This window comes from Oryza sativa, chromosome 7 (genome assembly GCF_034140825.1).
Source record: "Oryza sativa Japonica Group chromosome 7, ASM3414082v1".
In the NCBI taxonomy this organism is placed as follows: domain Eukaryota; kingdom Viridiplantae; phylum Streptophyta; class Magnoliopsida; order Poales; family Poaceae; genus Oryza; species Oryza sativa.
This window is the reverse complement of record NC_089041.1, coordinates 17,805,587-17,819,236: the sequence shown is the minus strand read 5'-3', so window position 1 is coordinate 17,819,236 and position 13,650 is coordinate 17,805,587. Positions and strand designations below refer to the sequence as shown.

The following is a 13,650-nucleotide window of genomic DNA, read 5'->3' as shown; positions in this document are numbered from 1 at the left end:
TTCGGTCTCCTTATGGATCTGACCCCCACCATATCTCTAATCTCTAATTAAACAAGACGGCGGCATCTCCTTCGTGCGCTCTTCGTTTAGATCGGCGGCGTTTAGCGACGAAACCTATCCTAATAATCGATCAAGGGGGTCGCATCTCCTTCGTACTCTCTTCATCTGGATCGGCAAAGAGTGCAAGGATGGCTAGACCGAAGTAGTTCATCGGGAAGCGCATCTGCCCAAAAAGCAAAACCTTGGGCACTGATTGATCAAAAGGGCAGGCACATGCAAGCTAGCTAATTTTGGTACGTACCGGCAGCCAGTGCGGAAAGTACATGATCGATTTCAAGTTTCTCTGGTGGCTGATATAGCCGTCTACCTTAGCGCACCCGCAATGGTTATCTATAGGCTCTCTACAAGAGATCCATGTCAGCATATTTTTCTACTTGGAAGATATTAAATGAAGAGAGAGAGCAAAGCTATCTACTAACCTAGAGATAGTCTATAGAGAAAAATGAGTCAATGCATGAGAGAGCTATAGATACCTATATAGACATACTATTGAGGTGGTTTATTATTAATCTAGTCTATTGCTGAGATGTACATATTTTATAGAGAGCACCTTACTTTACCATTGCGGGTGCTCTTATGCATCTAAATTAACATGCATGTTAATTCTCTGTGCACTTAAGACGATGAGGTCGATTGATCAGTTCCAACTAAACTCTACAGTAATTTGATTTAGCCATCCAATCCTGGTGAGTAAATATACTTTCTGCTACAAAAATATACGTTCAAATGTCTTTATTAACCCACGTGTATCATGTATATATATGTTCGGGGTTTTTTTTTTCCTTTTTTGATTTGTGACCACCAACCATACCGATTGCCTTGCTGAATCTCATGGATGGACCAAGACAAATTATTCGATCACGAATACACGATCCGGTAAAGTAAATTTTAATCTCAGCACTCTAGAGCAGCTACGGCAAAGTCAACAATCTTAGCTTGCGGCAAGAGGCATGGCCTGTTGTCGATGCAAGCAGTTGATATCTGGAGAAGAGCTAACTCGGTGTGTTTGCATGGACTTCTCAAAAGATTAAAGATTTGTAGTGCCTTTATTTTTCTACAATTAATGTCAGCCCGTTTGATGGAACGCTAACGCCTATCAAGTCCCAGAGCCATATATACGGTGCTGCTATAAGAGCACCCGCAATAGTAAAGTAAGGTGCTCTCTATAAAACATGTACATCTCAGTAATAGACTAGATTAATAGTAAACCACCTCAATAATATGTCTACATGGGTATCTATAGCTCTCTAATACATTGCCTCGTTTTTCTGTATAGATTATCTCTAGGTTAGTACGTAGATAGTTTTGCTCTCTCTCTTCATTTAATCTTTTCCAAGTAGGAAAATATGCTAACATGGATCTCTTGTAGAGAGCCTATAGATAACCATTGTGGATGTTCTAAGGGCACGTTCAACGGTTGAGCCCACTATGGGCTCATAGATATGCTATGTCAGAATAAAACAGTAATTCTACAAAGGCTGGCTTTTTTTATCGTCTCTCCACTGATATGCAGTAATTAAATTCTAGTAGCAATGATTACGTGATTTTCTGCACTTTGAATCTAAATAAGCGACTTTTCTTGAAGATGGACCATACAACGGTTCGTTGTTTATCTCGTGTGCTCGTGTTTATCTCGATGAGAGCCGATGTCAAGCCGATGGCATGCAAAACATCGATGCATCTCCTTTCTATTTTCTCTCTCTTCCACCTAATCAAATATGCTTACATAGCAATAAAGAGAGCCCACTAATTAATGCCTTTGTACATGCCCTAATGGTGTGACTCAACAATTTTTTTCCTACTTTTTTACACACACGTTCAATCTGCTATAATAGCGACATAGAAGAAGGGAACAAACTCTGTTGACTTACACTTAGCCAGATCAAGTCTTTATTTAGTTTTATTACATCATGATTATGCATGGAGCATATGCATGTTAAATTTGTCGACTTTTTATCGCCCCAATCAACTTTCACATTATCTAATTTTTAATTTTGGAATTATAAAAATAAGAAAATACAATGTTATGGAAAAAAATTTAGCTTTTTTCACATCAATTTTATAAAAAGTATCATTTTACTAGATTTTTTTTCCATGTTTGAATATTTTTATTTAAATATGAAAAACTCTATCATCTGTAAATTTATTTAATAAAAGTTCATTATTCAACCATAAACTACGAAAGAACATATTTTGTTTAAACATAGGAGGGTGAGTTGTAATAGTGGTTAGATTTGTAGTCCAATAATATTATAGTTTCTAATTTTTATTTTATAAAGAATAATAAACTCTAATGAAGCATCTTACAATTATTAAGGGTATTAATATTGATTTTGAACTTGGGTTTTATAAACCATAATAGAGGAATGATAATTCAGACTCCGAACTAAGTAAAAAATTTATATTTAGTAACGACTACCAATTTAGTAATAAAGATTAAAGTAAGATTTATGTTAAAATTACTAAAATTATTTTAATCTGAGTGATATATATCATTCAAAATTTGAATGTCACGGTAATATCGTTAACAGTAACCCGTGCAACGCGCGGGTTGGCAACTAGTAGGAACTAATTACGTATAAAAATTAAGTTAATCATATTTTTCTCTAAGCCTTCCGCACATGCGGCAGATTTGTTGTGCCGAAAAAATAGAATGTTTTTATCTGAGATTGCTTCGTTGCGAAAAAAAGGAAAACACACGTCTGCGTAGAGGCCAGAAAACGTGCGCGACTTAACCTCCTCATGCGTATGCGCTAATTAGGATTCTCGCAAAGCTTATCTATGATGCGATTGATGATCCCAGGTAGCGCTGTTTCCTCGCTCTTGAATACTCCATTGTTACGCTCCTTCCATGTGTTACATGAGACTAGGATGAGCTAGTAACGATTCCCCTTGGTGCCGATGTAATAACGGTATGGGTCGGTATGGACGCCCACTTCTGATGATGCTAACTCTCAAGCGAAAGCTTATGAAAAATTAAATTTTAGAGACGATCGCCTTAAGTTGTATCAGTCTCTGAAAAATGGTGTCACTCATATGTATATTTTCTTCATAACGTTCTATATGTACTATTAAAATTGTGAAGCTCAACAAGATATGTACGACACTCATTTAAAATCGTTTACATATCCGAAAATCAAACAAGTAAAGTGATTTCGTAATATTGTAGTTCCACCAGGTGTATCAAATACTCTACTACCAATCTGTCTCATACTATTTGTCGTACACATATCTAGCTGACACAAAATTTAATAATTATTTAATCAAAATGGGCAATGATCGCTTCTGTTACGTACACAGTATGCAAAATATGATCCAATAATTATGTGTTCTCTATCCCCTGGTGTGCAATAGTGATAAAAGCTTTAGTTTAGAGAATGAGCCAATGTCAAAGATAACATGGTGTTTGCAGGAGCGTGAGTACAAGGTTACATAGGTAGTCAAACGAACGAGCTAGTGTGATGGGATCAATTAAGAAAAAGTACACAACGAGGGGTATCGATTTCCTGTAAAATTAATTGTGGAGGTCCTTTGCAATACTGGCTTTATCTGAAGAATAAAGTGTCGTATGGTACAGTACAAGGAAATTTCTTTCAATACAACAGAAGATACACACAGGCACATACTCCTACATCACGTAACAGAGTGAACAGTTTCAGACAACGGCTTCCCACAGATTGAACCATGGTCGTACGAGAAGATTGCACTTGTACGAGTAGCAAATTCAGCGAAGATCACCTTCGATGTTGATTTTGAATGGAGATGTCCATATCGAAACACGCCACCCTTGTATATTAAGAGCAGGCAAATGGTTGGAAAGGTACATAGATTAGATTGATCAAGAAGTTTATCTACAGTTTGAAGCAAGTAATTCATATGATACGTTTTTGGAAAGTGAAGTGATGAGACATGTACACCCTATGGATACATTTGTTATTGGAAAAATCTTTGCCTAAATTGATGTTGTTGTGATTATAAGCTATAGTACGGAAGAAACTTCTTGTTGTAGAATTAAAAAATAAGCTTTTTAGATCACAGTTTTTTAAATAGTATTACTAGCTGGATGCTCACCCACTACTTCTCAAAATCTTTAGTTCCTCTCAGCAGGGCAATAGTGCGGTTATCCTAATGCTCACAAGCCACTGATGATTATGGTTATGAAGCCTGGAAAATCACATTAAAATATCCACTCAATCAGCCTACTAAATATTCTAGTTCTAGTCATCAAGAAGATTGAGAAAAAAAAAACATTGCTAAGGGACTCTTTAGAACACAAGGAGCTGTGTTTGGTGCTATCATGTTACTATGGCATCTTATATCTTTCTACTGGATTTATTAAAGAAATGATGTGCCGTCTCGAGGAGACTTCTATATATGTGTGATCGCTCATCGTCATTCTATCGCGGTCATTATGGCATCTTTTATCTTCGTGACTAATCTTTTATCTTCATGACTAACGGATACTCCCTCCGTCTCATTTTAAGTGCAGCAATGGTTTTCCGCATCCAACTTTAATTGTCCGTTTTATTTAAAAAAATTTTGAAAAAATTTAAAAACATAAGTTATAAGTAGAGTACTATTCATGTTTTATCATCTCATAACAAAAAAAAAATACTAATTATAATTTTTTTTCAAATCGGACGATCAATGTTGAGCGCGGAAACTCGTGGTTCATTTAAAATGGGACAGAGAGATATTTATTAAAGAGGTGATGTGCTGTCTCCAATAGACTTTTATATACTCCCTCCGCCCGGATCCGTCCAAAATCATCATTTATATTTTGAAATAGAGGGAGTATGTGTGACTGCTCATTGTCATGCCATCGCAGTTATAATGGTATCATAGATTTTCATGGCTCCTCCCTCCATAAAAAAAAAGTAAGAATTGAATTTGGTATAATCTGCGCAGAAGTTTATTTAAATTTATTGTACTTTAAATTTAATCCTACGTTGTTTTTTTTTTACAAAGTGAGTAGTAGATATTTATTAAAGAGGTGATATGCCATCTTCGTTAACATGGCCACACCACACATGCATGGGCCATGGGGGCTACGAGTGTGCTTTCAGAGGCTGGTCTTTTTCAGTGTAGAATTTAGCGGCTTGATGACTTTCTGTGCATTTATTGCCAACAACATCATTTGGTGATGTTCGTAACATGCGTGTTCGTCTCTTTCTCATAATAAATTCAGCGCCCGCGTTCCTAATTTCCTATGCCGGCTGGGAGAACAAAATATAATTAAATTGCTTGTTAACAATACTCTCTCTAAATTGATAATACTTATTGTTTTGGACAACAGCACAGTCTCCAAAAAGTAACTTTGATAATTATTTTCTATTATAATATATATAGAAATATCAACAAATATATGGTTTCATTGAAGTACTTTTAAAGACTAATCTACACATATGGTTTTTATATTTTTAAGATAAATATTTTAGAAATTATTTGTAGTCAAAGATTTTAAAGTTTGAATTTACTCTTGTCCAAAACGACTAATATTATCAGCCCGGAGGGAGTACTGCAGTTGCTTGTTAATTATTTTAGGGTATGAGTATGAGTGTATGACTAGTTTACCAACTTTGCATCCACACAACTACATATTCAAATATCAGGTCAATATTTATCAATTCAGAATTTAGAGTTACTAAATCATCAAAAATATAATAATTGGGAGTCCAAACTGAGAACGAAGCTATATATTAATTAATCTTAAAATTTGAAATAATTGGATCATAGAAAATAACTAATTGAAACTCTGGAGTAAGTACAAGTGTACAACTTAATATGTATTAATCAATTATCATTTTTTAATAACTATAAATTTCAGAATTATTTAATCATCTAAAAACTTTAATTGAGACCCTAGAGTCATAGACCTTATGATATTTATTCTGGATTCAGAATTATTAAATCAACGTGAAAACTTTAATCGAGTCTACAGTCTACAGACCATGGCCACATTCTTCTAATTGCTCGTGCTTGGTATTTGTTCGCTGGCCAGTGCAGCCGTAGTTAGCACTTCCGAGCGCCGCCCATATTAGACTAAAAATATTATGTTTTGGAACTATTAAATTATCATAAAACTATATTGGGGACTTCTCTAGACTAAGTACAGGTCTAAATTTTTTATTTCTAGTTTTAGAATTATGAAATCATGAAAAACAATACAATTGAATCCAAACTGATCAATATAATTGGATATTTATAAATTCCAATATGATAAATCCACATATTTAGTGGTGGGAAAGTGTTACAATATATTTTATAGCTGTGCGCATGTAATTTTTTTCCCTTTTCTTTTAAAATTAATGGGAGAATTTTTGTAGTGTTCCTGACTTTACTGCCTCCATTTTTTAATATATGACCTGTTTTATCAACGCTTGACCATTCATCTTATTCAATTTTTTTTGCAAATATAAAAAGATTTAAATCATGTTTAAAGAAGATTTGGAGATAAATCAAGTCACAATAAAATAAATAATAATTACATATTTTTTTAGTAAGATGAATGGTCAAATGCATTTAAAAAGTCAACGGAACAGTACAGCTCACAAATACATGCTTAGCTCATCTTTATTAAGGCATATAAAAATGCGAGCACCCGTGTCAAATCTAGGATTTGAATCCGGGTGGGTTGGTTCCACCACAAGGAACCAAACCAGTTGAGCTATGCTCACTTTGCCGTACCCATGTTATTATGAGCATCTCAGAGAGACTAGGCCAGTATATTTTAAGATTAACGAATATATGTACACCATATTATTATGAACATCTCAGAGAGACTAGGCCAGTATATTTTAAGATTAACGAAGTCATCACGAACGTCTCGCTATCAAGTACGCCACCTACTGTTGGAAAAAAATAAAGTTGCAAGTGAATTTGAGTAAGAGATTTGAGAAGTTCCAAATCACACGTTCGGCCACATGGAAAAAGGGATACAAATAACTCGCATACAGAAAAATAATGAACTAATTAATTAAGAAAGATAAGGACCAAATAGGATTGGCCCCAAATATGAAAAACAATATTTATCAGGAGATTGAAACCACTCAAATTGCTCGTACAGATCATAAATAATTTCCATGTATAATTAACTAATTTTACACAAATAAAACAGTCAGATCAATAGACTGGATGATATCGATTGAATTCAACACATACGACTTAGCCAAGTGCAAACAAATGCCAAATTGTCGGAGTGACAAATACATGTCTGATTTGGATAGCCATTAATTAATTTGTGTATGTTAAAATAATATTCATATATATCTTGAATTAGTGTTTGTAGGCTAAAATAATCTAAGAAAATGCGAGAAGACAAGGGACAGAAAGGAGCAACAGATACATTATGTGTAATGTGGATATTCGTATAGCAACAATAATTGGATATCCATACTGTTACGTATTATGTCTACCTTCTATACTTAGATTGGTAGTAGAATATCACATGCATGTTTAGTATTGTATGGAGAGAGCTACGCATCAGACGTCCGGAGATTTTCAAATCTCTAGACGATGTTTTACTGTATGTTGAATGAATGTTACAGTGTTTCATCGCTCGAAAAAAATGTTTCAACATGAATTGTTTCTTGATGTTTCATCTTTCACTGAACAATATTTTACCGATTTATCGAAGATGTTTCAATCGAATGCAATACTCAAGAGCGTTGTCTGCAACAACAAAAACCCAATATATGCAACATCCGAAGAAACCAAATACAACATCCAGTACTGATTTAAGAAACATCCAGAAAATACGGCTTCAACATCACGAACACACTATGTGCAACAAAAAATATGTGGTGTGCAATAATCCTCACTAGTTCGATGTTGCCACAAGCCTCCTCACCTTCACCGGCGAGCTCAGAGCCCTCTCAAGTGATGGTGTCTCAAGCTTTTCTGTCATGCTGCCCTGGGCCGTTGCCGCCAACGTAGTTGTCGCTGTCCTCCTCCCTCTTCACTTCGCGCTTCCCCACTAACCGCCATCGCCCACGTGGCCACCTGCACCCTCCTCCCTCTTTGCTTCACGCTTCCCTGCCAACCACTGCCGCCCTCCTCCCTCTTCGCTTCACTCTTCCCTGCCGGCTGCCACCGCCCACGTGGCCGCCGGCGACTCCTTCCTCTTCGCGTTTTTGTGGCCGCTTGCGCAGGTGATGGCCCCGCAATCTCTCTCTGATGGTGTTCCTGTACGTGTGCTACCAAAAAAACGACGAGGGGGAGTGAGGATAAGGTTGGGGAAAAGATGGGTTTTGGCTGTGGGTCCCATCTTATGTGACCGTCCGGGGTTTCGTCTCGTATCGGACGTAGGATACTAAGCGTTTTGGTATTGTACGCAAAGGTATATTCAAATATGGGAACGTAGGAAATAAGAATACATACTCCTTTCTCGATAAGAGAAGTATCGGACTCTGACCCGTGAAATAAAAGATCTTATATGCTTGTATCCCACATTAACAATCCAATTCTACCTGGAGAAGTTGCTGCTCGTGTAAATTCATAAACTTTTGGAAGAGGAGGACATCAAATCATAAGTCATAGGCATAAGTCACATAGACGACCAGCAAGGAGGAAGCCTATAGCTAGCCGCTGACTTCAAGTCGTCGTATTAGTTGTCGATAAAGATTAGTTGGTAAGCTAGATTAGCTATTGCTCTCCCTTTGTAATTGATGTGATATATCGCATACACTACTGGGAAAACCCTTTGCAATCTCGGTTTGTAGCCCGCCGCCTGCCGCGCAACCCTCGGCCGGCGAGAGAGGAAAGAGAGAAAGAGAGGGGATAAGAAAAAGTGAAGGAAGTTGAAGAGGAGGGGGATAAGGGAGAGGAGTTTGCTAGAGGATAAGTGCGAGAGATTATATACGATGCGTTAATTTTTAGTCTCGGTTGGTGTACTAAAAATAGTAGGGGGACAAACACTTTTTAAACCAGGAGTACTAAAAATGATCTTTAATCCCGATTGATAACACCAACCGAGACTAAAGATCATAAAGTGGTGCTGGGCTTTTCAACTGGGGCTAATGTGGTTTTTGCACAACCCAACAAAGATCATTTCTCCAGTAGAGATTGCTATTCATATAAATTGGATTAGAGCTATTATGTGGAGGATGGATTCTAATTTCTCGGGTGGACGTCCACCCATTTCTTGCATGCCACCTAAATGATCATGAAAAAATTCCAAAAAAATTCACAAGATAGGTTAATATGTAATATATCACGTCACAAATATGCAAGTTCAAATTCGACTTCTATAAGTTGTAACAAAAATAACAAATCAAACTCTAACTAGTATACGTATATTCACAGTCAAATTTGTTATTTTTGTTATAACTTGTAGAAGTCGAATTTGAGTTTGCATGTTTGTGAAGTGATATATTACATATTAACCTATCATGTCAATTTGTTTAAAATTTTTTTTATAACCATTTAGATGACATGTAAGAAACGGGTGGACGTCCACCTGAGTGTTTAAAACAGTTTCCTTATTACGTGCCAACTTCGGAGACTTGTACCAGTACTTTTACCTAACCTCACAATACCAACATCCTCTCTGTACTTCTAAAATATAATTGGGTATAAACCCGTCGATACGTACGTACCTATCACGACTGTTTGAACGAGAATATTCGTTAAATCTATTATATAACAGGCCGGCCACAAACGGCCAGTTTTACATAATTAATTAATTGTTGGTTACCAAGGAATTTGAAGCACTAGTGTAACGCTAATAAATATGATCGATTTGAGTTGTGGATTTACAATAAAATAGATACACATACGACTTTTAGGGTTTGTTCGAAACTACATATGTTCTCATCTTTTACACCCTTATTTTTTACGCGCACGCTTCCCGAACCGTAAAATGGTATATTTTCTTTAAAATAAGAAAATTGTTTTAAAAAATTATATTGATTCAATTTCAAGTTTTTATTTATAGCTAATACTTAATTAATCATATGGTAATAAGGCACCCTTTTTAACATGGATATCTTTTCTCCCAAAGGAAGCCGCACATATAGCTTGCATGTCCAAAAAAAAAATACTAGTCTGTAACTAAACTTGCATGAAATACGGTTCAGTTCGATGGATAGTACACCTACGTTTTCCTATATAAACTAGATACTCCCGGCCGATGTTAAGCTCAAAGATTTGTTCCATACTGGGATTACTAGTTAGCTAGAGCATGGAGAAGGATATTTTGCTAGGCCACATTCATACGCGGCTCTCTGCGTTGTCACACTAATCATAGGATGGTTAACTCACTGGGTATACAAATGGATGAATCCCCCATGCAATGGAAAGCTTCCTCCTGGCTCCATGGGCTTCCCTGTTGTTGGTGAGACATTCCAATTCTTCAGAGCAAGTCCATCTGTAGACATGCCCAGCTACTACAAGCAGAGACTGGAGAGGTAATTAGAGATCATCAAACAGTTTGTACTCTCTTTTTTTTTCTTTTTTTCTGTTTTTTTTTTTTTGCAACAAAGACCTTAACACTATTGTTGATGTGAACAACGCAATATATCTATCTAAGTTTTATTAGGCCATATGATGGTCTGCTACTGAACTGAATTTAACGTAATGACCATTAATTATTAGGTATGGACCTCTCTTCAAGACTAGCCTGGTAGGTCAGCCTCTGGTCGTTTCTCTAGATCCAGAGGTGAACCGGTTCATATTTCAACAAGAGGGTAAGTTGTTCCGGAGCTGGTATCCAGAAACTGCAAATAACATCTTTGGCAAAAAGAGCCTCACCACGTACAATGGAACCGTTCACAAGTTCATCCGGAGCTTTGCGTCCAAGCTCTTTGGGCTGAAAACCTGAAAGAATCGCTCCTTCCCGAGCTGGAAAACTCCATGAGGGAGAGCTTCGCATCATGGGCTAGTAAACCAAGGATCGAGGTGCAAGACGGCGTATCAGACGTAAGTTATTAACAGATGCATGAATTTTCGCTCAATTATGTGATGATAATAGTTCAATATATATATGTTCCAACAAATTAAGGCACCTCCGATCCACTGCTGTTCGATTTGCAATCATTAGACAATAGCACTGTGCACACTGTACTAATGTTTTACTGTGATTTGTACTTTTGCAGATGATCTTCGACCTAGTAGCGAAGAAGTTGATCGGCCTCAATGTGACCCAGTCAAGAGAATTGAGAAAGAACTTTCAGGAGTTCTTCCAGGGGATGGTGTCTTTCCCAATATATTTCCCAGGGACATCGTTCTACCGATGCATGCAGGTATATATATATTTCTATGGTCCAACCAGCTCGATTAGGGCATATTCATTTACTTTATGATAAATAACTATTTTCTGAATATTAACTAAGAATCTATAGGACCCTGTACTTCTAGAATTTGTACTGATTCAGTTATATATATCTGATTATTCTTTTCAGGGTAGAAAAAATGTGCGGAACACACTGACTGATGTAATGAAAGAGAGGCTAAGTGCACCTGAAAAGAAGTACGGTGATCTTGTTGACCTCATTGTTGAAGAGCTACAAAGCGAAAAGCCAGTGATTGATGAAAATTTTGCTATAGACGCACTTGCTGCGCTTTTGTTTACGAGCTTTGCAACACTATCATCGACGTTGACTGTAGCCTTAAAGTTCCTCAACGACAATCCTAAAATTGTTGAAGAGCTCAAGGTTTATAGTTTTGTTACTTCCTTCATTTTATATTATAATTAAGTCTATATTATAAGTCACTCTGATTCTTTTTTTTTACTAATCAAACCAAGTTTCTTTGATCAAGTTTATATAAAAATATAATAATATTTTTCTAAACCAAAACAAACATATATTAAAATATATTCAATATTGGATTTAATAAAACTAATTAATTAATTTGTTGCCAAAGATGTTGTTACATTTTTCTATAAATTAGATAAACTTAAAAGATGTTTGACTTAAAAAAAGGCAATGTGATTTGTAATATGAAACAGAAGGAGTACATGTTAACATATATTCGAGAAACATAGGGACAAACATTGAAAGTTTGGACTCATGGTGAATAAAAAGATAGCACCTCTTCATTTCATTTCAGGAGGAGCACGATGTGATACTGAAGAAACGAGAGGTCATGAATTCTGGGTTTACATGGGAGGAGTACAAGTCCTTAAAATTCACTACTCAGGTTATTTCACTTAAATTATACTTATGTTTGAACGATCACTGAAGCCACAATGATGCTTTTGGTAAAATTGCTTTTGTTAATTTGACTTAGCTTGTTTTTATGTGAAGGTTACGAATGAAATTACTCGAATTAGTAATGTTGCACCTGGAGTTTTCAGAAAAACACTGACAGACGTGCAAGTGAATGGTAAACTTCACAAATAATAAGAAAAAACATTACTATTCATGAGTATTACATCATGACACACGATTGGTTATTAGAATAATATTTGGTTTTTGCACAGGATATACAATTCCGTCCGGGTGGTTAGTCATGATTAGCCCCATGGCAGTTCACCTAAACCCAGAATTGTTTGAGGATCCACTCAAATTCGATCCATGGAGGTGGACGGTTAGTGGAAAACATTTCAAATATTCCATTTTTTTAGTAGCCACAAGGATGAATTATTGTTAAATTCATCTTCACTTGGACTATAAGGTACCACAATGCTTCTTTCTTGACTCACTAAAACCAATGGCAAATATAGGAGGAGAAGAGAAGCTCACTGCTGAGGAATTACATGCCATTTGGAGGAGGCATCAGGTTGTGTCTCGGCGCAGACTTCAGCAAGCTTTTTATCGCACTTTTCCTCCACATCTTGGTGACCGAGTACAGGTACATTCGCATGCTGGTGTTCACTCATTGCTTGTTAAGCTCACTCAAGTAGTAGTTTGTAACTGATGTACATTTCTAACTTTGCTTTTTTTATCTTTTGCCCGATGAACTCTCTGTTTAGATGGAAGGAGATTGAAGGAGGGGAAGTATTGCGCATCTCAGAGATTATGTTTCCACAAGGCTATCACATCCAACTAATTCCTCGTACTTAACATACCTATCTTATATATTCCAGGACCGTAATAAAAAAAATGTGTGAATCCAACACTTTGTTGCACATCTTATTGCAACTGTAATATCATCCTGTATGTATGTGAGTATGTCGTCAGTTTGCATGAGTCAAGAAATATTATGGGAGTAAATAGGCATGAACTAGGGCACCAGCCTTTGGACGACCCTAGGCTGGCCTTACTACTAAATATATTTCATATTTTCATCATAGTCCTCTTCTTTTTATGTGTGCAAATTTTGATTTCTATATATTGTTCCATTTAAGTTCCGTATGGTTTTTTTCCTATATTTGCTAATAAAGCATACTAGGACATGAAAAAATCCTTTGGCTTGGCCGTCCGATGGGGAGAAAGAATATCGGGCTTATCCATTCCTCTCCTCTTTCTCCATCATTTCTCTCACCGTAAGAAACGCGCGCTTCTCCTCCCGTTCCTCCTCCGCGGCGGTGATGTCGCTGAATGCCGCCACCCTCATTCCCCACCTGGCTGGAATCTGCCAGTGGATGTGTCGACAGCAGCAATAGCCAGATCCCCAGCCTCGACCTGGTAGCCATCGTAGCGGCGGCGG

At 36.7% G+C, this 13,650-nt stretch overlaps 1 protein-coding gene across 1 annotated transcript; it reads left to right on the top strand.

Moving 5' to 3' along the window:
• The first annotated feature begins 8,213 nt into the window (after positions 1-8,213).
• LOC9271617 (cytochrome P450 87A3-like) lies at positions 8,214-13,293 on the top strand. Its single transcript, XM_066312689.1, is given in 11 exon segments — positions 8,214-8,246; positions 10,234-10,466; positions 10,654-10,865; positions 10,868-10,977; positions 11,154-11,300; positions 11,460-11,711; positions 12,109-12,198; positions 12,306-12,384; positions 12,482-12,588; positions 12,725-12,852; positions 12,974-13,293. Coding segments are annotated over 11 exon segments (1,482 nt in total). The 3' UTR covers positions 13,065-13,293.
• The last annotated feature ends 357 nt before the right edge of the window (positions 13,294-13,650 follow it).